We start from the raw sequence: 25,109 nt of genomic DNA, 5'->3' as shown, positions 1-25,109 counted from the left end.
ACACACACACACACGAGTATAAATCGTATTTAAGCAAAGTAATCTCTGGACAAATAATTGTTGACGGTATGCGGTTTCTGTTGGCATTTCCATCTCCATTTCCCCTGGCCAGAGATCCGTTGTCATCAGTCCACAAGCCGCCTGCTCCGCCCCTGTAACACTGAAATACAGAAATACAGAAATACTGAATACTGAAATGTTCCCCGATGTTTGCACAAATTGTTAGCGACTGCCGCAGAGATACGGTTTGTTTTGGTTGTTCTTGTTGTTTGGCTCGCTTTTGTACGCTCTGCCCCACGGCTGTGTACAAAAAAATTTAAGGAAAAACGTCCACAGCCAACAAATGAAAAAAAAATGTAAAAACATTGTGTTTAATGCTAGGGTGGTGAAGGAAATGCTGGAGGTGCTGGCGAGATGAGCCGATGGTAATCGTGGTTGTCGAAGCGGATTGTGCTCCATTTCAGCGGGCTAATGTTTAAGAATCGGTTGAAGATCGTAACTTATACATATATTACTAGAATGACCTAGGTGAAGGTATTGCCAAAACATACAGTGAAGCCGCTCCCTAGCATCTGTCCTTCAGGTAAAGTTCCTACCTACTCGAAAACCCAGCGAAACCCATCACCTTCCAACTATTCCAAGTATGACACTCCGAGATGACAACGAAATCTTTTTCTTTATTTTGTGTTTGGGTTCAGCTCGCAGTGGTGCGCTTTACCTTTTCAGCTGTGGGGTGTTAATAAGATATCAAATATGCATGTGGCCGCGCACCCATCAGAAAATCCAAGCCCAAACCCAATCCGAGTCCCAGTCCCAGTCCCAAAGAACGGAGACCAGCGAGCAGACCCAGTTGAGACTTTGGCCCGTGGCCGGCGCGAGATCTCGCTAACGAGGCGCGTTTGAAAATGCAGCATATAAAAATAAATAACCCAACGAAAATCGGAAAAGGTTTAGCACCGAATCGGTTAGCTCACTATCTACAGCCACTTAATTACTGTACGAACTGTACAAATCAATGCTCTGAATAAAAAATCTGAAAGGTTTTGAAAGGTTGACATAATATGGTTTTAAGCCCATATATATGTATATAATCCAGGATCTTATGAACCAAAATTAAGGACAAACTTCCATACCCTAGTTTAGGGTATTTTCGAAACGGCAGCAGCCGAAAAGTGCGACACAGCCGGCGTTGAATGTGCCCTGAAGTTTTGTTTATTTTCGGAGATAAAAAAAAATGAAAAACAAAAATAATAAATCGACAGAGGCAGCGATTCGACGACTGGGACAGCTCCATAATAAATGCCCCAAAGCACTCAAAGCTTTTCTTATTTATTTATTTTCGCGCACACAGATACGCCATCGGATTTCTTTATTATGCGATTTGATTCGAAAATAATTCAAGCGAATTTCGGGGTTGCCTGGCTCTTGAGAGCGCGTGCGCAGCAGCCGAGCGCACAAAGAAAAACCCTCAGCGCATTTTCGCCCAGTGTATTCCACATAAAGCGTAGCACGGTAGCCGAGCTACAGGTTCGAGTGCCGCTGTGTGTGTGTGTGTGGACGATGACGCTGGTAAAAAAAATAATGAATAAAAGAAAACCTGTACACAAAAAACCAGACAAATAAACCAAATACAAAGGCCTTCTCCTCGAAGTCCGTCGTCTTGGTCTTTGGCTCGGTTTTAGTGCGTGCGGCTTAACTGCAGCGTGGCAAACTGGTCCGCCGAGTGGTTGTGCCCCTTTCCCCATCACTCCTCCCGCTCCAAGCTGCCCCTGCTGCCCCACATCCCCGCCAACGTGCCACCAAATCCCAGATCCCAATCCCAGCCAGCAGAGTGGTGCTGCACAGTAGCCGCATGCTGGCCAAAGTTCTCCCGCCGCTCCTCCTCCTCCACCACAGCCACCATACACAGCACGATCATGCACTCGAAGAAAATTTTAGCAATTTTCCTACTATAATTTATAGCTTATGCTGGATAATCTTTTGTATCTTTTTAGAGTCTTTTTCAGCAACCTTCTTGTTTGCATCTATTTACCTTCTAGAAGACGCCTCTTTTTCCAAGTGCTTTTAGTAGCTCCGTCTCCAATTCGCCTCTGCAGATTGTGACTCCGAGTCGGCGGCTCGTCAGCGATGGCAGCCTCCTGCGAGGGGCCTTCACGGCCCCCAAACATTATGGCTAATAGTTGCTACGTTCCCCTACAAGCGGTCCACCTCCTCCCCCCTTACAGCCCACCACAAAAGTGGGCGGGGCTGCACTTATTATTATGCACTGGGTTCTGTTTATGTTTGGGTTTCTTGCGTTTTTGGCCCGTCTGCGTCTGCTTTGCGTTTTCCAGAGAAATCTGGCCAGAAGTTTTCCTCGTACATACGATACGTCCTTTAAGGTCATTAAACGAGCCGGGCTTGTTGGTGATCTTGATTATCATGAGCAGTTGGGGAGACTGAGTCATATTCGTATTTCCTTATTTTTCGCCAAGCTGATTGGCTTAATCATCGCTCAAGTTCGGCGTCAAAGGTCGCGGAAGTTTGTAAAAACGGAATGACATCGTTTTCGAAATGTGCCAATGCCGACACACTCGAAAAGGGTTGCGCTTTAATTAATTAATCAAATTCCTTACTGATCTCACTGACTCACGATCTTTTGAATGGGAACAAGAAGATTACACCACCCCGTCCACTTTTTCCGTACGATGTTTTATGGTCAAGGGGTCAATTTGTAAGTCAACTTTGGGTACACTCACTTCTCCGAATTTTTTCCACATTCATTCCTCCCCATGAATATCAACTTAATTAACTGTTAACAGTAAAGCCGTATAAAAAATAAAAAAAAAAATAAAAAAAAGAAGGCGGACGGGCGGAAATGATTGCGTATACGGCTCGGAAAGTCCATGCCCAAAGTTAATTCCAAGTCGTATGTAATAATTATGTTGATGGAATATTCATAACAGGAAATCCCTCTTACAGTGCGAGTACGAGTGTTGTGATTAAAATTACATAGAGTCATGCACAATCAATGCAAATGGGAATGTAAATGTTGAATAAAAATTGTACGCAGCCCATTCACAATAGGAGTTGTTGCTGTAATTGTTGTTATTATCATTGTTGTTGTTGTTGTTGTTGTTCCTGCTGTTGTTGTTGTGGCGCAGTTGCTCACTGAATATCAAATTACTGGGCTCGGATTTTGTTAAGAGGAACTCTTAGAGTGCACCGCAGTATGCACTTGAACACATGAATGTGAAAAAGATGTTCAGCTTAATAATATTTTATAGTACACAAAGTAATTTACCAAACATTTATTTAGAGAGCAGAAATATAGTAGTTTTACAGTGCTATAATAGTTTATGGGTCATATACTTATGGATAATATCATTGCGGAATGTTAATAGATACATAGATTCAGGTGCAGACATCATTAACCTGTGCACCACACAAAGTTATTAGCTCAATTAAAATCTTTAGGTGCCGTGTGTCTGAAGCTGCATGGATTAATTTAAATAACCATTAATCATTAGTGCGCTCAAGTCAAGCTTTTGATATTTGAATAGAGCTCCTCGAACAACACCTACCAGTGAAAACCGCAGTGTGGTCGCCTTGCACAGTAGTTATCGCATAAGCACATGCACATCAAATGCGATTTATTTATTAGCACCCCACAACATCGGGCGATAGTCGCCGGCTATTACTTTATACAATGCCGCCTGCCTATTTGGATAAACATAAAACCCCCAAAGAGCATTAAGCGATCCATGCGATCCACGGCCACACACAAGCCAACATCCATATCCATCCAGTTAGTCAGTCAGTCATTCATCCAGCGATCCATGCCATATCCCATCCAATCTCAAGCCATACCATACCATACCATACTATACCATACCATACCATGCCATCCCATCCGCTGCTGGGCTCATTCACAGGCACTCGGCGTCGTCGGTCGCCTATTTCTGTATGCGTAACGCAATCTATTCATAAAATAAAATTAAATAAAATTAAAAAAAAAAAAGAGGGAAAAACAACAGCGACTGAGGCGGCAACGGCGGCGGCGGCGGCTGAAAAATACATATTTTCATTTACAAGACCGGAAGAGCACTTCCTCCCTGATGTGCTAGCTGTACCATCATCAATCGCGGCACCCGCACCAAGATACTCGTACTCGTATAGTGGAAACCAAAGCGACGACAACGCACTGCCCCATGTTGCTGTTGCTGTCGTATGCTAAATACTAAGTACTGAATGTATGGCCTGGCCCGTGTCCGCTGTTTGAATATGCAACTTTGACTGGGGGCCACCGCCATATCCACATCCACTTCCACATCCACCTCCACAACCACAGCCACAGTCGTCCAATCCCCGCAGCCATCAGATCCAATGTGTTTAGGTTTGTTGGACTAGCAAACCGCTCAACTCTCCATATGTCCGCTTGTCCACTTGTCCGGCGGTTCCGTTGTCCGCTCATTGGAAATGCAATGCCATGTGTGTGATTTTTATTGAAGCACATCCAGATATAACAGAAGATTTATGCGAAATGAATATATTCATATTTCGCCAGCCCACAAAGCTGGTTAGATCTCTTTCGGAAAACCATCTATAATCGCATAATAATTGTTCGGAAAACAATTTCTTTTAAAAATGGCTATCAAAGCATTATACATTTCTAAAAATAAACCAAACAGATACTATTTAACCTGTACGCGTTCTTCATATTTTTATTTATTGAACAAGTATTCATTTATCGATGACATTCTCGATCTTTGAATTAACTTAAACACATTTTCACCTTCTCTCGATATAATTAGAAATTTTCCAAATGTGGCTGGGAAAATATTTGAAATAACATTCAGCGCGAAACTGGCGCCTTTTGCAAATTGCCTTCAACTAACCCGAAGTGCTCATTAAATCGTGGCGTACAAATTTTCGGGGGAAAATTCAAACAACAATCTTAATCGATCGCGCGGTGTGCGGAAAATTTCGGGGGGAAAATGGCGAGTGGGGCGAAAATAAATTCAAATTGGAAACCATGGCCATGAGGATATATTTACGGCATTCGATATTTATAGTTTGAACTCAAACAGGTGTAAACCGTAAAATGGCAAAACATTGTTTAAATCATTTCATTGTTAGCTCTGCGCTCCTCGTCTTAATTTTTTTTTTTTTCGTTTTCTGTTGTCCAAAAGTGTAAACAAAAGTGCCAACAAATTGCTGAGGAGAGAATGAGTAAAAGAGGCGACTGGGGATTCCAGGAAAATACGAAAGTCCGCACTGACGAAGAGGGATCCAAAGGGGGGTCCCTCGTTCTCATTTATAATGTGTGTAGTTCATCAAAATTTTTTGGCACGCGGCCCCTTGCGGTGGCATTGTTCTGGTGCTGAGATATCCAGTCGGAGATACCGATACTCGCGGATACAGATGCATCAGGCATATGTATGAATATATGTATGCCAGATACTCCATACATGCACACGGATCGCAGGCTTAATTTGAATTATTTGGCCGTAAATAAAGCACAATGGGAGCGGGAAATGGGATTTTTATTTCGCTGTCCGTCTTTGAATTGGTCTCCCCAACTGACAGAGCCCAGAAAAAGCATAAATATTTATTATCATAAGAAGCAGCAGCCCCTCATCCCAGATCACAGATCCCATATACCCCATATCCCACATCCCAGCAACGGCAGCAGCATCAGCAGCATCACTGAAAAGGAAAACGATTTCTCAATGTCTTTTATATCGCAGCCAGGCCAGAGAGCTGTGTTTCAGTCTCAGTTTCCATTGCCGGTTCTCAACCTTTTGTTCCACAACCAAAATAAAGAAAAGATCAGCTTGCCGAGCACTGAGATTTGTCGAAGACTTAAACGTACCTTGTATCTTAAACTTGAACTAAGATAGATACTACTAGTTAATGAAAAAAGATTCAGCTAAAAATATGTTGAAAATGCCCGTTTTGAATAGCAAAAAGATCTAAGCATATATACAAAAATACTTTTTTTTTACCAATTTTGTTAATTGTGATAAGGGGTACCATCATCATTTCCTCAAAAATACCCAGAAATAAAAAAAATTAGATTTGAATGCCAATGGAATGGGAATGTTTTCAGTTCTTCAATGACGTATGAAAATCAATATTGCTATATATTAAAAAAAAAAAACATATATTAAAGTTAACAGGCTATCTAAAAACCAATAGAACATCTTAAAATCATGTCCCAAAAGTATGCTACGAATTCTAGCTAGTACAATAAGAAAACTTTTAGAAGCTTGCTCCCCTCAGTACCCATATACCTTTATTCCGACTCTATGTACAGGGTACTTGGGCAAGACAAAAGACAAAGACGCGCTCTTGGAACCGATCGAGAAACTTGTTTAGCACGCGTTACAGCGGCTGCCTGTTTTTCAGAGCGGGGGCTTTCAAACTGTTTGCGGTCGGTCACTCTTCAGAAACCCACTCGTACCCCCCGAAACCAGCTCCATACCCCCAATATGCCACCAAGAGTCCAACCCCGCCCACTTGGCTCCCATATAGAGTGTGGTGCAGGGGTTTTGGGCATACGGTTTTACATATATTTGCTTATAGCAGCACAGAGGGCTCTCGGGGCTTAATCCGTTTGGCTAAACGTTGATTACTCCGATCCGGAATCCCAATCCCCATCCCCGCCATGCCATCTTGATGCCCCGAAAGACGTCCCTGCGTGGGCTCATTGTGGAATTTCTACACTCATTCTTGATTGTTTCGTTTCGTTTTACGCTCTGGGCCAAATGTGTTGTCTTTGGGCCTGCATTCCAGCTGAATTGGTTTTGCCCGGCACCGAAAAATCTCTTTCGACCTGGACAAGCCCGATTTGGGACGGTTCAAAGTGGTGGAGGCGGAGGCGGTGGTGGTGGAGGAGGAGGGGAAGAATGGGAGATAATAAATTTGAATTTCAATAAATTATTTTGTTGCTACAAGACAGCCAGCAGAAGACCCTCTTTTCCACTTCATTGTGCGTCGTTCCCTTCTGAATGGTCAAAAGTCCGATCTTGCGTGAATTTCATTCAACAAAACTTTTCTGTTTGGCAATTTCTTTCTGGCTTTGTCGTCTTCGATTCATTTTTATTTATTTAACTTTTTATTGATCACATTTTGGCCAAGGCTGTTGGAGATTGATGGCGCTGGGCAGAGGGGTCGCACAGGTACATATGTATGTACATACCAAAATCCGAGATCCAACATCCAAGATTCGTCGTAGTTATGGTCCGATGAAGTGATCAGGCCTTGACATTGATCAAATGCCAAGAGTACACTGTTGCTGTGTGGGAGTAGGAAACACATTTCGACTTGTCGAGCTCTAAACATGAAGAGGTATTTAGGAAATGGATGAAACAGGGATCACCAAATTGAGATTTTTTGGAGGAAGTGTGCCTGAGAAATTTGGATATGTATTCAGAATATGGGTATATAATATATATTATAAACTGATTATTGTCATTTATATTATTTTCTTACAGTAGGTGTGTTGCTAACTCGCAATACTTAATGACCACTATCTAAAATCTGGCAGTAGCCATCTACTTAATTTTGAGCTCTTAAGTTATTCATTTTAAGCATTTCTTATAGGTTTGTTAGCTTCATGAATAATTACAAAACCGAATAATCAAATTAATAAAGGGTTAATGAATGAAATGAATCTGACCGAGACGATCCACTGATCAGCCAAAGCTACTGAGCTACCGATTTCAGACCGTTGATTATCCTCAATCAGCTAAAGATCACTTAGCGATGAGAAATCCCCCGAACGGGGCAGTATTTCAAAGTATTCCTGATTGCCACAGCTTGAGATCTGCTTAGGCCTCCGACTTTATATCGGCATATGACCATATATAAGGCACACAAGTGCCGGACACCTGAGGAGCGGCATAATCCGGCAGCGGCATTAATTCATGGAAATTCCGTCAAAAGAAATTTTAGCCCCTCCATTCAGTCCGTTCCATCGCCATCCACGTTACTCTCTCGCACGCATGGTAACCAGTTTTAAGTTTCTTCTTCTATTTTGTGTATTTGACTATTTTTTTTTCTTGCTTTTTGGCAACGGCGTCAAGTCAACTGACAAAGCTAACAAACAACCTTCGTCATTAGCCAAACTATGGCATGTCAACGAAAATTAGCATTTTTTACAGCGGGAGGCCGGCAGCCACAACTATGTCTACGAGTACAGCTACACTTGGAAAAGTTAAATCGACTAAATCAAGAACAGGTCTTAATAAAACGAATTATTTGGATATAATGTTCACTAGCTCGTCCCTTTGATAAGCTAAACCTTTATATTAAGGATCCTATATATGAGAAATAACAGAAATATATATGAAAAAGATCAAACTGCAGTATAATGATTTTTCTCTCAGTGTACGAGGCATGTGCAGGGGGTCTGGAGAACCCGATTTACACTTGGATCTTAATACTGAGCTGTTCGAGCATCATCCGATGCGTAGGTAAAAGGCCGACTTCGGTCCGCTTGATGAACTATATCCACTTTATACACATTCTTATAGTTGTTGTTGTTGTTGTTGTTGTTGATGATGGTTGCTGCTGGCGTCTCTGCCGACGCCTCTGCCGCTGCCTACGCATCTTTTGCAATTTCGTTTGAGCCGCCCACGCATTTGAGTTTGCTTAGAAATAAACGGCAAAGCAGCCTACAAATTCAAATTAAAGTTGTATTCGCATTATTCGCTATATTTTGTCACTGCACAGGAAAAAATAAAGTGACAACGTTTTGGGGTAAATGATAAAATATTTAATAATATTTTATCGATACCTATGAAGACAGGAATACAATCATAGGGATACATGGGTTAGATAGTCCTTTTAGGTCTAACTACTTTAATTTGATTTCTCCTTGTGTATGGGCCAGTCGAAATCAGCTCTCGTGGGCTTTATGGCCATAGATATATAATACAGTTTAGAGCCAGCCCGCCCGAGTGTCTGCCACATTTACCACAGCTCCCCAGCCGGTATCGAAGTATCCGAGTATCTGGGTATCTGGCCATGCTATCCATCTAAGCCAGCCTATCTGGAACTGTATGTCTGTTTCCAGCTCCATCTCTATCTCTATCTTCATCTGTATGTGCAGATGTATCTGTATCTATCCGGCCATCGGTTAAACCTCTAAAGTGCCATAGATTATTATAACACACGCGCTATGCGACTGTGCTGCGGTTAGCCGCAAAACTCAAAACCGAAACAGACACTCCAAGCCAAAGGCCCCACACGAGCTATATGGCTGGCAATATGGCTCTATGCAACTGCTGGGCCCCTCCCCCCGATTTGCCGCCCCTTCGACTGCATTATGCATGGCCAAATTGTGGAAAAGGGAAGTGGGGTGGGGTCGAAAGGAGGCTGGACCCACCCATTTCGAGGGGGAGGAGGAGGAGGAACACTAGCGCGAATTAAAGAAAAAGGCTGTCAACAAAGCAACGGTAAAGAAAATGAATGAGAGGAAAGCCCACAACGGAAATGGCAATGTAAAAATAAGTTATGCTAGGTGGATGTGGTAAATAATTTACAAAAAGTGGATGTGGTGGGGATAGCCAGTCGGGGGGGTAAACACACCTTAAATAGTTCTATTACCAACTTTGCACCCATTCATCTGCATGCAAATATAGTATCCGTACATCCACATCTATTTAAATAATCAAATTACCTTAATAAAAAGCGATATTAGCCATTTAGCCGTTTATGGTTTATTGCTCTTAATCAAAAGTCAGCTATAACAAAATTCATACCCAATAAACTATAGCTTTGCTCGCAAAAAATGCACGACTATCAAGCGAAATTAGTGAATGGAATTGTAAAAGCCACAAAGTCTCGAGAAATATGACAAAAATCATAAAGTTGAAATGGCCACGCCCTCTTGGGGCACATATTTTTCGAAAAGTGTGTGGTTGAAAGTGCTGCCAAAATGCAGTTTAATCACCTCCGGAGGAGACAGCCCACATGGCGAACCCAAAACGCAGCCCACACCAAATATGCACATTAGAGAGCACGTAGAGAAAGAGTGGGCCGAAGGCGGGGGCTGGGGGGCTGGGGGGCTGGTCCCCGGGGGGACCCGGGGGGGAATCACATTGATCAAGCAGCGGGCTGCAGATTTAATTACCAGACTGGGAAATACACAGGAAAAAACCAGTGGTTACGATGTGCTATTTCTGTCTTTTTAACAAGTAACAAGAATGCAATTATTTCTTGCCTGCTTCTAGGCGCTTTTTAAAAAGTGCATATAACAAGAAGTATCTTACCATGCTATCTATCTCAGCAAGCCTTTCATCTGTACCTGTAGATGTATCTGTAAATTTGGTAAAGACAGTAAATAGTTTGCAAGAGAATTTCTTTCTGTGCTCTGCTTTTCACTGGCATGGCAACAAACCGAAGAGAAAATGAAAGCTCGAAAAAGAGTCGCCAACGTAGCCCCCTCTCCTCTCCCCATCCTCTCCCGATTTGGGCGTCGACGGCGCTGCCGACGCCAACGCAGCGAGACGCGCGCCGCCAACGTTGAATGAAATTTCATTCATTTCATTCACAAAAATCCACAAAAACGAAGCCAAAAAGGCAATGGACACCAGTCACGCATGCGCGGCTCGCAGTGGATCGGATTGTATATTGTGCATATATAGATTGGTTGGGCGGCTCGGGGGGATTTGGGGGTGAGGCGGTCCCCAAGGCGGGGGCATCGCAGAAATTACAGCGAAAAATATGCAGCATGTCTGGGCGTCTCGCGGCTTGCAAACGTTGTTGCCCAACCGGAAGTATTAAATTCCAATTATGGCGACAAGATATTTCGCCGTCTCGAGATCGTTTGTCGCGCTGCCTTTATTGCTTATGAATTCATTCAAAATCAGAGGGATTCGAAGGGGAAGGGACAGCCGATCTCCACTAGCTGCCCACCATCTCCATCAATCGCCGGCGAAGGCGCTGACGCACATCATCGAACTGCGGCAGGGGCATCAGGTTCAATTCCTCGCCCGAATCCAGGCGGTGGTCGTACAACTCCTCGCCATACACATCGTGCCAATCTGAAGGGAGTTATATTTAATATATAATTAATATGGTTATTAATTGAATCTATTGATATTCTCTTACCTCTGCTAAAGTTTTGCGCATGGAACCTCACCCACATGGTATACCTATATATATCGGTTCTGAGACTATAGCCCATGATTTTTATATTCCTTAACTTCGGCTTGTCGCTGTTCGGGTGCTTTGTGGGCAGCATTCCTGGTCTTGGGTACTGACTGAGAGCCACGTGCTCATCCGCTGGAAGTGATTGCATTAAATACATTATATATCACATACAAAGCAACTTACCCCTTCCCAATCCCATCAGCTGATGGTAAAGACTTTTTCCCTCGCCACAGGTCAACTCCTGAGAGCTCTGGCATTTGTCCAATTTGGGTAATCCTGCCAGATCCACCAAAGTGGGGAAAACATCAAGGAGTTCTGTGATCCCGTGATAGTACTTCGTTTGGGCGACAGGGAACTGTGGACTTCTTATGATCAGTGGAACCCTGAGCGCCACCTCGAAGTTGCTGTACTTGGCCCACTCGGCGTGCTCACCCAGAGACCAGCCATGATCCCCCAGAGCGACCACCACCGTCTCATCCAGATCCAATCCCCCAATCAACTTGCCAAACAGATCATCCACATAGGACACCGAGGCGTAGTAGCTCTGTCGTATCTGAGCAGCCTGGAGTGGGGATATCGGTCCGTAGGGAAAGGATATGTTGGAGTGCTTGAAGTCATCCCTGGCCCGCACATCTGTGTAAGGATTCCAGGCCACTGCCGGCATATCCGGCGGCTTCAGGCTATCCTCCGTGTAATTGTAAAACTGGGAAAGGTTGAATCTCGAAAGGAATTGCCGTGGGAACCGGAAATTAATGTGCGGCTTGTGGAAGCCCATGGCCAGAAAAAATGGTTCCTGGCTGTGCCTGCTCCGTGAGCCCACAAAGCGCAATGCCTCCGCCACGGACTCGATGTCCGGCAGCGTTTTGTACGGCTGAGTTTGTAGCTCCACTGGACAGATGAGATTCTTCCGCAGAATGCCCTCCTTATCGGGACACACTGGCGAGTTCATAAACTGCTCGGTTCGGGGACGAAATGCTGGAGCCGACCAACTAAGGGGATAGTCATCCGTGTTGTTGGATGAGAGGCCAGGATGGAAGACCTTTCCACAGCTATAGGTGTAATATCCGTGCTCCTTGAAGTACTGCGGCAAAGTGGTGAAATTTCCGGTGAAAGTGCGCCAGTAACTGTAGAAATCGTACAGATGCAGAGTATCCGGTCTTCGACCCGTGAGCAGCGAATTCCGGCTGGGTGCACACAGGGATTGCTAAAGATTCAATATATATGTGTTTTATTAGGTCCGCACATCAATGATCACAGGCTGCCCACCTGGCTGTAAACTCTTGTAAAGATGTGACTTCCTCTAGCAAAGTTATCCAAATACGGCGTGCTGGCCAGCGTATCGCCATAAGCTCCAATAACTGGACGCAGATCATCAAAGATCACCATCACCACATTCGGCCGTCGTGGCGGAGCAGCTGCGTCCAGCAGCACTGGCATCATCAGCGAGAGCAGGAGACGAGCAGTGATCATGTCTACGGCGAAGGAAGCTCACAACTGTTGACTCGAAGATGCCGACACGGCGGATGTGGATGCCGGCGAATTTGTTGTGCTACCCTGTGCCCATGAAATCTGATAAGGGGGTATATCAGCGGCTCATACATTTGGTTTTATAAAAATTTTGAAAATCAAGTAATCTATATATATTCAAAAATTCAAATATCTAAAATATGGCGTTTTGAAGGGTTTTTCTTTTAATCTCCTGATGCATTTGAAGGGTATATTTATGTCATTCCCAAATTCATTTAAAACACTTCACTTGTTTACTGTTTTGCGCGGTAAAGTCCAAAGAGCATGGAGAAGAGAAATCGGACGGGCGGCGCAATTCAAAACCGCCCTCCATTATATTTCAATTGAATTTAACGGAAGCGCGCCTCGTCGACGCTTACAGTGCACATTTTACAAGTACAGTAAAAGTTCTATAATCACGAAATGCAACAGTGGGTCAAATTATTCACAAATCAAGAACTAATGAAGTTTTGTACAACCTAGTTCATATCTAAAACCGTCCAAGTCATTATATCTGCGTACCATTACTCTAAGATATAATAAACATGTTGTAAACCTTTTATTTAAATATATAAATATTTTTTCTTTTGTTTGCAGTTTAAAACTTATGTTACTTAAAATCCTTGTAAAAAGCCAAATCACTATTCAATTGGAAAACATGTTCAACTGATTTTTTTTAGCATTTTTTTCATAACTGGGCTTACTGATTTGAATTCGAGTTTAGCATATTTCACTGTACATGACCATTCTCCGGACAGGGACTGGAATGGAATCGGGGGCATTCCGCAGGCTGGCATGAATAATATTTACACATAGTATATAATGATTTGCGAGCTAACGATTAACAATAACAAAAATATTGGTGCTTTGTGATAGTCACCCACCGCGAAAGCCTAATAGGGATCAACTTTTAGCGTTTCTTTATGGATAATTTCTGGGTAATCCCCTCTAGAAAACCGTTCCGCAGTTGGAACAGCGCTTCTCACGCATGGCCAAGCAACAGAGAATTCCCAGCGGGAAGAAGAAGATTGCGCAGCACAGTCCGCAGGCGGAGAAGGTGTCCTCCAGGTATCCAATCCGACATGCAGGGCATCCTCCAATCACGATGATCTCGGTGGGCATAGCGACCGGAGCAGGCTGAATCACCACGCTGACCGGCGTCGTCTCGAAAGCTCCGTAGGTTGGCATGTGCATGTTTGGTGGCGGAGCACTAGGTGCTCCCTGATGCACGCCCACTATCAGCCGGGAATCTAAAAAAGATGTGCATTGAATTGGATGCCTTTAGTGAGCCTATTACTTACCCTGCGAGGGACTGTTCATGACTTCTTCGTAGCTCGGCGGCGCGGCGTCTTTACGGGTATCTGCCATTGTGGCCGGAAAGCTTTTTTTTGTGACTCACTGCTTCTTGTTATGAAAATAGTCTAGGCTTTTTTACTACGTTTAATTGCGTTAACTTTTTCTCTGCGTTTTCTTTGTTTTGCCGCAATCAGTTATCGTTGCAACAGCTGACTGCGACTATTCTATCGATTGGTAATCGTGGTCGCGGGAGTACATATCGTAAATCAGTAGTTTGAATTTGAGCAAAGAATTCTACGATTTAACATCTTAAAATACATTTATTTATGCAAAACTAACAAATGCAACTGCACATACATCTTGTTCTATAAGAACCTATAAGCAAACTTATAGTAGCCATCTATTTGGCTTTGAGTGAGCGAGGATTTCTGCTTGGTCAGAACTTTTTCAAAGTCTTGTAGCTCAATTTCCGTGGCCTTAAAGTCACGTTGAAAAGCCTCGATAGCCGCCTCATTGCAGAGATTACACAGATCCGCTCCAGAATACCGGTCTGTTCGGGCAGCAATCTCCTGGAGAAACACATTTTCATGGAAAGGCATGCGCTGGGAGTGGAGTTTTAGCAGAGCCAGGCGGGATTTCTCATCTGGGGCTGGTACATGGATAAGCTTGTCAAAGCGTCCTGGTCGCAGTAGGGCATCATCGATCATATCCGGTCGATTGGTGGCTGCAACGACAAGTATATGTTGCTGACTACCACCCCCCACAATGCCATTCATTTCGGTCAACAGCGTGGAGAGAATCCTCAGCTGAACTTGTCCACCACCTCCGCCACTTGAGACCGTCCTTCTGCCAACAAGCGAATCTATAAAATTAAGTGGATTAATCATTTTTATGGCAAATTAAGCTTATCCGACTCACCTATCTCATCTAGAAATATAAGACAGGGTGCATTTTTTCGCGCTGTGTCAAAGATTCGCGATATAAATCTTTCCGCGCAACCGACGTAGGGAGAGTACACCTCCGCCGCCGACGTAGCAATGAAGGTCATGTCAGCTTCCTTGGCCAGGCACTTGGCTACGGTGGTCTTGGCACATCCTGGAGGTCCATAGAGCAGCACTCCTTTGGGCAAACTTAGTCCGAATCGAGCAAAAGCGGCACTTTGTCTTATACCCGCTAGAACGGAGACTTGCAAGGTACGTTTCAGTGCTTCCATGCCTCCGATAACCTCAAACCCAGCCGTCATCTTCGAGACCCGCACATCTGTGGATCGAGATGCACTCGGTTGAGTTTGTGACAGGGATTTGAGGAAAATGTGCTCTATGTCGAAGTCGTCTTTTGTTAAGAGTTGCTGTTGAACGCGGCGCAGGAGTAGTGTTAAATCCGCTATCACATATCCCTGAGTGTTTCTCGCTATATGCTCGAGTAAAGTCTGTGAGATATTCAGCTCGTGTACTTCGCAGAGATGCTCTACGAGTTGTCTGCGCTGCCCTTCGCTGGGCATATTAATGGTCACCTCTCGGACGAACCGCCTGCGCGCATGTTCATGCAAGGAGTCCGGGACACCAGAAGTTGCCAGACATATGATGCCTCGAGGAAGTGCGTCTAGCAGTTTGTAGAGCTCAGCTGAAATTCGTAGGCTATTGCTAGAGTTTTTTGCATCTGCGACAGCCGTTGAGGGGCAGAGCAGCTCCAGATCCTCAATGAGGATTACAATTGGCACTATAAATATAAAACTAATTAATATTTCAAACGTAAAACAAACACTGTGAAAATTACATAATGGACGTAGTTTCTCCTTGAAAGTCTGAGCAGCCTGAAAGATCCTCCTCAACTCCTCTTCGGTTTCGCCGGGATATGAGCGCAGCACCTGGCTGGCTGTAATGTAAAAACAGTTGCAGCTATGACGACGCAGGAACTCACTGAGTAGACCACTTTTTCCACAGTCCACCGGACCCACAACCAATGCTGTAGTAGGAAATCTATGCGAAAAGCTGATTTTAGAGGTTTCCAGGAGCTTCTCCAACTGCTCCATGGGTCGCTCGAAGCTGTGTGGCAAATACTTGAAGATAAAATCTAAAGAAAAGGGCATTCCCAGGCGTATGTCCGCCAGGAGTAGCTCAGCATCGTGGGCTATTTCAAAACACTCGTCATCAGCAACTCCTGGAGCATCGAATATCTCCACACTGGCAATGCCCAGCTGCACAAGGCGTCTGTGCTGCACGGAGCATCCTTTGGTAAGCTTCAGGTGGCGCAGGAAGATTCGCACATCGTCCTTCAGATCCTCCAGGGAAACCGGAGGTCGCTGAAGGAGCTCCTGGGTGACTGTAATCACGCATGAAATCCTCTTCACGCAGGGAACTAATTTAAGTGGCTCCAGAAGCACCAACCGCTGATTGGTGGGGGAGAACCGCGTCAAGGAGGTTACAATTCCATCAAGGAAGCAACAAGTTTCACTGCCTGCACGCGGAGTTACCCAACAAACTGCGTAGCTGCCATCGCAAAGGTGACAACGGTACCATCCAGTTCCAGTAGAGTTCTCCCACGCGGGTATATAACATCTCTGTGGCTCTAGATCGCTGTCGTCCAGCAAGGAAAGCGGAAAAGTCGGGAAATCCGACTGATTGTGGTGCATTTTGTTTACCTCGCTTCGTTAGGAACGATAACATAACCGATTGCAGTGCATTTTCAGCTATTTCTAGCTACCTTTTTCAGCTGCATCCGCCTATCGATAGTGGTCCGATAGTCGCGGCCTGCAGACATATAGCCGCACTCTTCTGACGCCATCGCCAATTCGTCGCCGCTGTGACGCAGAATTTGTGTGTAAGCATTGTAAAATTGGCGTAATTTCGCGATATTAAAGGGATATATTGCGTTAAAAGTGAACAAAAAGTGGCGCTAGACCGGTGTCCACACAATTAATGCCAAGAGCAGCCCGTGAGTTTGGGAATACCTGTATTTCCCTGACCTTTTCTTACCTTGCCGATCGATCGGCTTTTTTCTCTATATATTTTTCTTGGTTTGCGTGTGTGCGTGTGCGTGGGTGCTCCATTCATCTGGTACTCCGATTTCCGATTTCGGAGCAGGTAAACAAACGCTGCCGATGCGCGAGATGGCGGACTTGGATGCAGTGCACCTGGGCCTCGACGAGAACGAGGCGGACATTGCCGAGGAGCTGCAAGACTTTGAGTTCAACACAAGGAGTGAGGCTTCCGAATCGAATGGTGGAGACTCATCCGACTCGGAGCCGAGCATCAGCTCCGTCAGCACTGCCACATCTTCCCTGGCGGGCAGTAGCAAGCGGAAAACCAAGAAGCCTGCCAAGCAAAGCCCTCAACCCGCTGTCGAGACCAAATCCTCCAAATCTTCCGCCAAGAACAAAGCCAAACGGGAACCCACTCCCGAGGAGCTAAATGGTGGGAAGAAAAAGAAGCGCACGGATAGCGGGACGAAGAAAACAACCTCATCTGAGGCGTCGGATAAGGTCAAATCCAAATCCCCGGATACCGAGGATCGACAGCCGTCCGCCAAGAAGTCGCGCACCAAGATACCCTCCAATGCCAACGATTCTGCTGGCCACAAGAGCGATCTCAGCGAGGCTGAGGACGAGAAACCAAGCCTTCCAACTTTGGAGTCCGACAGCGAGTCCTCTGACTCGGATTCGGGCACTCAGCACAAGAGAAACGGAGGAAATGGTGGCGGCAACGGCCGGGGCAAACCCAGTTCCAAGAGCTCCACGCCGGAAAAAGATTCTGTCGGTGGCGGTACGCACTCACATTCGCAGAAGGGCTACGACTACATGACCAAGCTGAACTACCTATTCCGAGACACACGGTTCTTCCTCATCAAGTCGAACAATAGCGACAACGTCCAGCTGTCTAAGAACAAGAGTGTGTGGGCCACGCTGCCGCAGAACGACGCCAATCTTAACCAGGCTTTCAAGGAGGCCAGAAACGTCCTGCTCATTTTCTCGGTCAACGAGAGTGGTAGGTTCAAGGAGTAAACAATGTTTCTCATTTCTTATACTTTCTTAGTTTCTTAAGAATAAGATACATACAATGTCTATGTCTTCAAAACCTCTATTATAATCCGATTTTGCTTTTAGGTAAATTTGCAGGATTCGCCCGGATGGCAGCCCCCTCACGGCGGGACATTCCTCAGGTGGCCTGGGTATTGCCGCCTAGTATTTCGCCCAAGGCACTGGGCGGCGTCATCGAGCTTGACTGGATCTGCCGCAAGGAATTGTCTTTCAACGCCACCCTGCACCTGCACAACACCTGGAACGAGGGCAAGCCGGTGAAGATCGGTCGCGATGGCCAGGAGATTGAGCCCAAGATTGGCGGCGAGCTGTGTCGTCTCTTTCCCGAGGATGAACAAATCGAACTCACTCCCATACTCAAGAAATCCAAGGAGACGGCTCGAGTTATGCGAGAAAAAGGTATACACGTGATCTACAAGCCGCCCAGGAGTCTATCCTCGCGTGGCCATGGAGGGGGAGGTCGTGGCGGAGGCAGAGGATCAAATCACGACCACCTGGGCCCGATGCGGCACAAGAGGAGCTACCACGGAGCACCACACCATCGGCCGTACCGTCACCATCATGGCATGGGCCTTCCGCCGGGCGGTGGCTTTAAAAGAAGCGGTTCCCCGTACCGCCAGATGGGAGGTGCAGCAGGAGCGCCACCCGGCGGACCGGGCGACATGGCCATGCCGTCATGGGAACGCTACATGTCCTCGGCGGCAGCTGCTGAAGCATACGTGGCGGACTACATGCGCAACATGCACGGCCAACTTCCGCCGTTGCCCTTCGTTCCTCCGTTCGCCCAGCTGCCGATTCCAGGAGCTGGAGCGGGAGCAGCAGGTGCCCTTCCACCGGGAGCAGCAGCTGCCATGTACGAGCAGCTGCCGCCACCGGTGCGGTACTACGATGGACCCGGTGCCCCGCCTCTACCGGATTATCCGCCTCCCCAGCGACCACCACCACCGGGCTTCGACAAGGCGCCGAGCTACGAGGAGTTTGCTGCCTGGAAGAATGCTGGCCTACCCACAGTGCCACCGCCTGGCTTCCCCGTCTACGGCGGAGCAGCCAATGGCGGTAGCAATGGAGCTGGCGGGTTAGCTGCTGCCCAGGCGGCGGCTGCGGGCGGTGGCATGGGAGCCGGTGGAGGATCCGGTGGCGGTATGGGTGGACCCGGCGGCTATCGGAATCGGGACGGCAACAACGGCTCCGCGGGCGGTCGTCGACGGGAGTACGGAAATCGCAGCGGTGGCGGCGGATCTTCGCGGGATTCGCGACCGTTTCGCGAGCGTGGCGGCGGCGGCGGCCAGCGAAGCTATCGGGACAACAGGCGCTAGGCCGCATCGAGGTTTAAAACGAGATCGTGCTCCTGGCCTCGCTAGAATCGGAAAGTGTAATCCTAATCCTCTCGCGTGTGAAAATCTAAAGAGAAATATTGAATGCGTTACGGTATAAGCAAAAAGTTAATATGATAAAACCGGCTATCGTCTAAAGTCGATACAACTCTCTTTCCCCTTTCTCTCTGTCCCGCTCACCAAACACCCCCACCACCCACACTAAGATTAAAAACAAACTTACGACTTAAGCAAATTTCAATACAGCAGAGATCTTAATGCTAATTAAATATTTTAAACCACAAAAATACAAAATGAAAGAGAGAAAATGTGAACTTTATTTACCTCCCAAAGCGAAAAGTAGCGAGAGAAAGCGAGAGAAAGAGACTTTAAAGAGACGCCCAACAACAACAACCACAACCAACAACAACACCATGAACGAACTTAAGTTAACATGAGCAGTGATCAATCAGTGATGTGTGTATCGTGTGTGCCAAACCCCACAAAGCCCCCTTCTCCATCCACCACCCCAAAAGTTCCAAAAACGAGAGTTGGACTTAGCAAAAGCAAACCGAAAATCAAAGGGGCACTGTGCCCCCCAAGACTTTCAAAGACCTGAGCGGAGCCTAGCTCCAAATGGGGGCTATGAGTTATAATCACTGCTACCGAATTTCAAGGACGAGGGTCGCCTTCAGTCGCTTCGATCCAATCAAAGCTTCCTTATACGTAGTATAAAACTAATGCAATCATATTTAACACCTATGTATATGTCTTGCCGACAGAAGACCATCTTTCCCCGAAACAGACACACATCCGCCTACATTTTGGACCGGAGTGATGCGCTCCGGGTCCCTTTGGCTCAATAGCAATACGAACCGTAGCAATCCGAAGTGTTTGGCCCACCAGTTGGGCACGCGTCAATCCCCCCATCGATTCCACTCAGTGACTGCCACATTTTCACGCTTCACCAAAGCTCAGACCGTCGACAAACACGAAAATACATTCCTGGACAGACCTAGGGGTTTGCTCTTTTTTCTTTGCAGGATCTGGATTCAACAAAGAAGGAAAAATCTACGGAGTTTGGAACCTCATTTATTGCACGAAGAAACTTAGAGAGAAAGACTGATGCCTAATAAAGACTCAAGCTGATTGCAAAAACAATATAAAGTTGTACCTTATTGCGGTGTCATCGTAAAACCAAGATGCTTAAAAGGGATTAGGCCCACTTAAATTACTGCGAAAAATTTTCTATTTATTTATTTACAAATTTCTCACATGACTTCCAGATAAACTAATTAACTTTGTGTGTCAAGGTTGCTTTTCCGGCAGAAAAGTCAATTTGCAAGTGATTTAGGTTTTTTTAATGACTATCTTTGCAATTGAATTGGGTACTATTAGATATTGAATATACCAATATTGAGGTATAATACAAATACAACAACATTTGACCTCGGCAACTATCAGAAGTACATGTAGGTCGGGAACATTAGGGAATTCCTGCGCGATAAGTTACTAATTATGCTAAGCTATCGCAGAACCTCATTAAGACTTGAGCTGCAGTGTTTTGCAGGTACTTATCATATTTACAGTATTAATGTATGCAGTATTATATTAATTCTAAATAAGAAAGTCAGGAGAAGGATATTCAAAACTGAAGAATTAATGTACATTAGTTTTGTTTATTAGATTTTCAATATTGCAGCATAGAATATGTGTAAGTAGTGGAGAGCTAAACGCGCTTTTCAGAACGTTCATGCTAATTGCTCATGGATTTAGCATCCTTCGCACCAGCACTTCAGACTGGGGCTGCAGTGGCCACTGGAGCGTCCCTCCTCCTTGCACACACGACGACAGGTCTCGTTGTCCCAGACGGCACAGGGACCCTTGTATCTTCCGGACAGGCAGTCGGCATCGGCCTCGTTGGCTCCCAGGACCACCAGCATCAGGACAGCGAAGAGGGCGAACAAGTACTTGATCTGCATCATATTGGAAAAGGTTCTCACGGAGCTTGGTAAATGATTTCTGTTTGAATTATCAGCGACTTGTGGCTTGGGAACTTCGAGGAGAAGCTTATATAGTGCACCGATCCCTCAGCTTTAGCCGATGCGTAGTCGGGTATAAACGAAGTATATCAACAAATTATGATGATACATGTGCAGTCACATTTATAGGCCTTCGGTAGGGGAACTACTTGTACGCTTATCGAAAAGCGTAAGCGAAAAGCATTGCTTAGAGCCTCATTTGTATTTCATAAAGTAACACTTTTCACTGTAAGATGAGCTTTGTGTGTAGAATACCGAATTCAACTGGACTGTCCAGCAAAAATGATTCGCTAAAGGGTTTTGGTTAAACCCAAACTAAATGAATAACGAGGAAATCGTGTTATCAAGAGCACAAAGACTGAAATTAATTGAATAAATTTCAAAAAGTCACCGATAAATAACAACAAATACCAGAGGCTGGGAACTAAATAAAAATGGTTTACCTTTGACTGGGACGCGAGTTTGGATAGGTCGGGATACAGCGACTCCAGATAAGCAAACTAAATTGCAGATATACTTGAATTGAAGATATACATGTATGCTTTTGCTTTAAGAATGCACGGAAAAGTACAGAGGCTATAGATGCAATGAACAGAAAGCCTATCGTAATGGATTGTAAAAACCCCAGGTTAATCTTTAATTTCATGAAAAACCCAAGTAAACTCAAAATAAAATATAAAAATATAATTTTGATTAATGTAGGGGAAAAAATTCAGTCTATAGACACAAAACAAATTGCTACATGGTCAATTCGTATTATCACTTTCATTGATGTTTTTGTATTGATAATGTTCTTAAATAAACATCTAATAAACAACATCTAGCCCATCATAATAATAGACTGATAAAACGGTAAACAAAATTCGAAACGACCGAAAAAGTAAAAAATTTGATTAATGCGTTACTCAATGAAGATCAAATATTATGTTATTGAAGTTCGTCGTGAAAATATAAACATCCGGCCTAATAGCGTTTTTGTTTACTTTTATATTGTTGAATTTCTATGAACAATATAAAATTTACTTTTGCAAAATATTAGATAAGCATTGATGATTATTTAAAGCAACTGTATAAATACAAGATTTCTACATGCTGCGCTTTTAATAGCTACATTTTCCCTTGTTCATTTTTGCAGCATTCTTTTGGGCTTCGTGCGATTATAACAAAAATCAGCTACATAATTTTTGAAGTTTTTATTTTAGTGTTTTTGTTAAATAAAAATACTAAGCTGATTTTCTTATTTTCTTTTCTATATCATCATATGTTCCTATAATATTATCTATCGTTGTTGCTAAGATTGCCTTAGGTAGAAAGTGTATAATATAATATAATATATAACCAACTTGTATTACCATCCCATCGTATAAGCTTACTTGCAGAATTGTCCTAAATCTCCCACAAGGTTAGAATTAACATTAAGCTGAGTTTGATTTCACAATGTATGGTATTTATTGTTTAAGTATTTTGTTTTACGAATATTAAATTTAATCATACAACGAACAAACTTACAGATACATTTTATAATGCAATTAACACATTGACTTTATATATATATAATATTTCTTTTATACTTTCATTTGCCGCTTTAGCTTTAAATCGACACGTTAATGTTTCAACTTTTTCATATCTTGTCTCGTTTAGTAGTTGGTTTTGTTTTTAAATTTGATTGCCCTTGGCGAATACAAATGACATAATCATGGTGTTTATAAAAAATACAAAAAACAATTCGGCCTGGTTCATCTGTTGTAACGGTGGCGCTCCTTCTCATTATCCGGAATTTATATATGTTCTCACTGTGGCGGGACTTGACTCGAGCGGCGCTTGTCCTTGTCCTTTTCCTTCTCCTTGTCGCCCTTGCGGCCGAAGATTCGGAACATGCCGCTGCGGCGCTCCTCCTTGGTTCCCTTGCTGCCCTTCACTCCGGACACGGATGATATCGACTGGGCCTCGCTTTCGCTGGAACTCTCCGCTGAAACACGGGAGAAGCTGATGGAGTCGGGCTGCAGGGATACGGGCCGGTTGCTCTCAAAGCGTGTATTTCCCCAACCTGTACAAAATATCAATTATGAGTGGTTGGAAATCTTGAAAGTACAAAGACATCATGCAAATGAGAGTGTTCGATGTATAGCATAATATTATTATAGGTGTAGAGGCAACAGAATATCATTAATTAGCTTAAATTTAAAATATATGTGAGGAAGAGCTCTAAAGTGTACATAGTCATTCATATTTCAATGGTTCTAACTACAGCTGGTTTCGCCTTTTTTCAATTGGATAAAACGATCGTTTATATAGTCGTGTAGGGATAGGTTAAATATGTAAAGAATATAAGACCCATGGAAATACTTTGCAAACTCGTTCGCAGATAGGATCGGCGGGTTATCTTCACTGGTTTGAAAGCTGAAGAACCTTTTCCACACATATGCATGCATTCAAGATAGAGAGAAAAATTAACGTTTATGTCCAAAGAGTTCAAATCAACCGTAACCAAGGACCATGCACTTAAGACTACTTATATACAGATTGTTAGGATTAATGAGGATCGTCTAACCACCGAGTCCAATTCCAATTGAATCGTTATTGTTATTCAGATGCAGACCCATGTAGCTTGGATTACTGATGGCATGGCTAGGCTCCCCGGAGCCGCCGGTTGATGATGATTTGGTCGATGAGGTGGGCGATGAGGTTAGATGCCACACCGTGCGACTGCTCGAGGTCACTTGGTGTGTGGTGGTGGAGGTGGTGATCGTGGTCGTAGACGAATTTCCACTGCCTATCTTCACATTACCGTTGCCATTGCTGCTGGCCCCGCTGCTGGAATAGTTGATGGTACTTCTCTTGGGACTGCTGCTAGTGCCGCCGTTATTGTTATGCGCCTCCATTTCGATAAACTTCCTCGTAGAGTCGATCCTGCCGGAGGGAATCCTCTGCGGCTGCTGCCTCGCTGTATTGTTGTTAAAGTAATCCGGCTGATGCTGCTGACTCGCCGCCGCATTGAATGCATTAATCCTTTGCTGAACCTGCGCCTGATGCTGATTCTGATGGGAATGGGAGTTCTGGGGATGCTGATGCTGGCCACCCACCGGTGGCATCGTTGTTGGCAATGGCGGCGGATTATCTAATACATACGGCATTGCGTTGTTGGAGGACAATTTTACAATGTGAGTGTGAAACAATGTGGAGGAGCAGGTGTATGGACAAAGACACAAATAGCTCGGAAATGGGAATACCACCTAGTTTGGAGAACTTACCCGATTGTCTGGCCTCGCTGTTGCGCGTCAACAACGCGTTATCATCCTTGCCGTTCCCATTTTGCTGGACTCCAGTCAAGCCAGCGGGTAAAGTGGCGGATTGTTGCAGGTCTGTAACATGTCGAATAACATGTTTAAAAATTAATAATAAATCCAATTAGCTATTAGCCTAAAGATCTCCTACCATTGGAACTTTGGCGATTGCGCATCACAACTAGATTCTCCTGGCTTTGGCGATGGCTGGCCACTGGGGCAGCTCCTCTGGGCGGGATCGGTGGCTTCTGGTCGAATCCGCCGGTGGGTGAACTGGGCTGGGATTGTTGCTGCTGTTGTTGTTGTTGCATTTGTCGTTGAAGGAATGCCATTTGGGGAGTGGCTGTTCCGTCAAGGACCTGGGCTCCGCTAGTACGTCGCTGGGAGTCGGGAGATGAGTTACGAGAACTAACTGGTGATTCCACACTGCTAGTAACCTTGATGTCCGGCGAACTGCTCGACTGTTGCTGTTAGGACATTACAAATATGA

The 25,109-nt window shown here is 44.8% G+C and overlaps 6 protein-coding genes across 15 annotated transcripts in view; 1 reads left to right on the top strand and 5 right to left on the bottom strand.

The window, feature by feature from the left end:
- Positions 1–10,813: 10,813 nt before the first annotated feature.
- On the bottom strand, positions 10,814–12,629 carry Ids (Iduronate 2-sulfatase). Its single transcript, NM_139557.2, has 4 exons — positions 12,409–12,629; positions 11,326–12,346; positions 11,101–11,274; positions 10,814–11,033 (listed from the first exon to the last, which is right to left on the bottom strand). Exons 1-4 carry the CDS (start codon positions 12,610–12,612, stop codon positions 10,894–10,896), a joined length of 1,539 nt encoding a protein of 512 aa, NP_647814.1. The 5' UTR covers positions 12,613–12,629; the 3' UTR covers positions 10,814–10,893.
- A 275-nt stretch (positions 12,630–12,904) lies between these two features.
- Positions 12,905–14,140, bottom strand: CG12012 (uncharacterized protein). Of its 3 annotated transcripts, none has more exons than NM_001300000.1 (2): positions 13,950–14,140; positions 12,905–13,898 (listed from the first exon to the last, which is right to left on the bottom strand). In NM_001300000.1, exons 1-2 carry the CDS (start codon positions 14,014–14,016, stop codon positions 13,597–13,599), a joined length of 369 nt encoding a protein of 122 aa, NP_001286929.1. In that variant the 5' UTR covers positions 14,017–14,140; the 3' UTR covers positions 12,905–13,596. The 3 variants fall into 3 exon arrangements, with proteins under 3 accessions (NP_001286929.1, NP_647813.1, NP_001163339.1); NM_139556.2 differs by having other exon boundaries at positions 13,210–13,898; NM_001169868.2 differs by having other exon boundaries at positions 13,210–14,140.
- Positions 14,141–14,247: 107 nt separating this feature from the next.
- Positions 14,248–16,615, bottom strand: CG12010 (uncharacterized protein). Its single transcript, NM_168030.2, has 3 exons — positions 15,721–16,615; positions 14,863–15,663; positions 14,248–14,806 (listed from the first exon to the last, which is right to left on the bottom strand). The coding sequence occupies exons 1-3, from the start codon at positions 16,574–16,576 to the stop codon at positions 14,310–14,312; spliced, it is 2,154 nt and encodes a 717-aa protein (NP_728878.1). The 5' UTR covers positions 16,577–16,615; the 3' UTR covers positions 14,248–14,309.
- Positions 16,616–16,726: 111 nt separating this feature from the next.
- Ythdc1 (YTH domain containing 1) lies at positions 16,727–20,446 on the top strand. 2 transcript variants are annotated; one of them, NM_139554.4, is made up of 3 exons: positions 16,727–16,878; positions 17,028–17,927; positions 18,047–20,446. In NM_139554.4, the coding sequence occupies exons 1-3, from the start codon at positions 16,863–16,865 to the stop codon at positions 19,294–19,296; spliced, it is 2,166 nt and encodes a 721-aa protein (NP_647811.2). In that variant the 5' UTR covers positions 16,727–16,862; the 3' UTR covers positions 19,297–20,446. The 2 variants fall into 2 exon arrangements, with proteins under 2 accessions (NP_647811.2, NP_728876.1); NM_168029.2 differs by having other exon boundaries at positions 16,727–16,764; positions 18,047–19,610.
- Positions 20,447–20,954: 508 nt separating this feature from the next.
- Positions 20,955–21,341, bottom strand: Drs (Drosomycin). Its single transcript, NM_079177.4, has one exon. It carries the CDS (start codon positions 21,276–21,278, stop codon positions 21,066–21,068), a length of 213 nt encoding a protein of 70 aa, NP_523901.1. The 5' UTR covers positions 21,279–21,341; the 3' UTR covers positions 20,955–21,065.
- Positions 21,342–22,763: 1,422 nt separating this feature from the next.
- The window catches only part of kst (karst), a 31,274-nt gene continuing 28,928 nt past the window's right edge, over positions 22,764–25,109 (bottom strand). For 2 of the 7 annotated variants that reach the window (NM_001274439.1, NM_206265.3), the window contains 4 exons: positions 24,771–25,086; positions 24,587–24,697; positions 24,124–24,453; positions 22,764–23,382 (listed from right to left, as the gene is read on the bottom strand). In NM_001274439.1, the coding sequence (NP_001261368.1) occupies positions 23,126–23,382; positions 24,124–24,453; positions 24,587–24,697; positions 24,771–25,086 (1,014 nt within the window). In that variant the 3' untranslated portion in view covers positions 22,764–23,125. Of the gene's footprint in view, positions 23,383–23,681; positions 23,745–23,886; positions 24,454–24,586; positions 24,698–24,770; positions 25,087–25,109 lie in introns of all 7 variants that reach the window. The other 5 variants (NM_001202112.2, NM_079176.3, NM_206266.3 and 2 more) reach the window with 4 other exon arrangements.

This window comes from Drosophila melanogaster, chromosome 3L, assembly GCF_000001215.4.
Source record: "Drosophila melanogaster chromosome 3L".
Lineage (NCBI taxonomy): Eukaryota > Metazoa > Arthropoda > Insecta > Diptera > Drosophilidae > Drosophila > Drosophila melanogaster.
The sequence above is the reverse complement of the archived record's forward strand: the minus strand, read 5'-3'. Positions and strand labels throughout refer to the sequence as shown.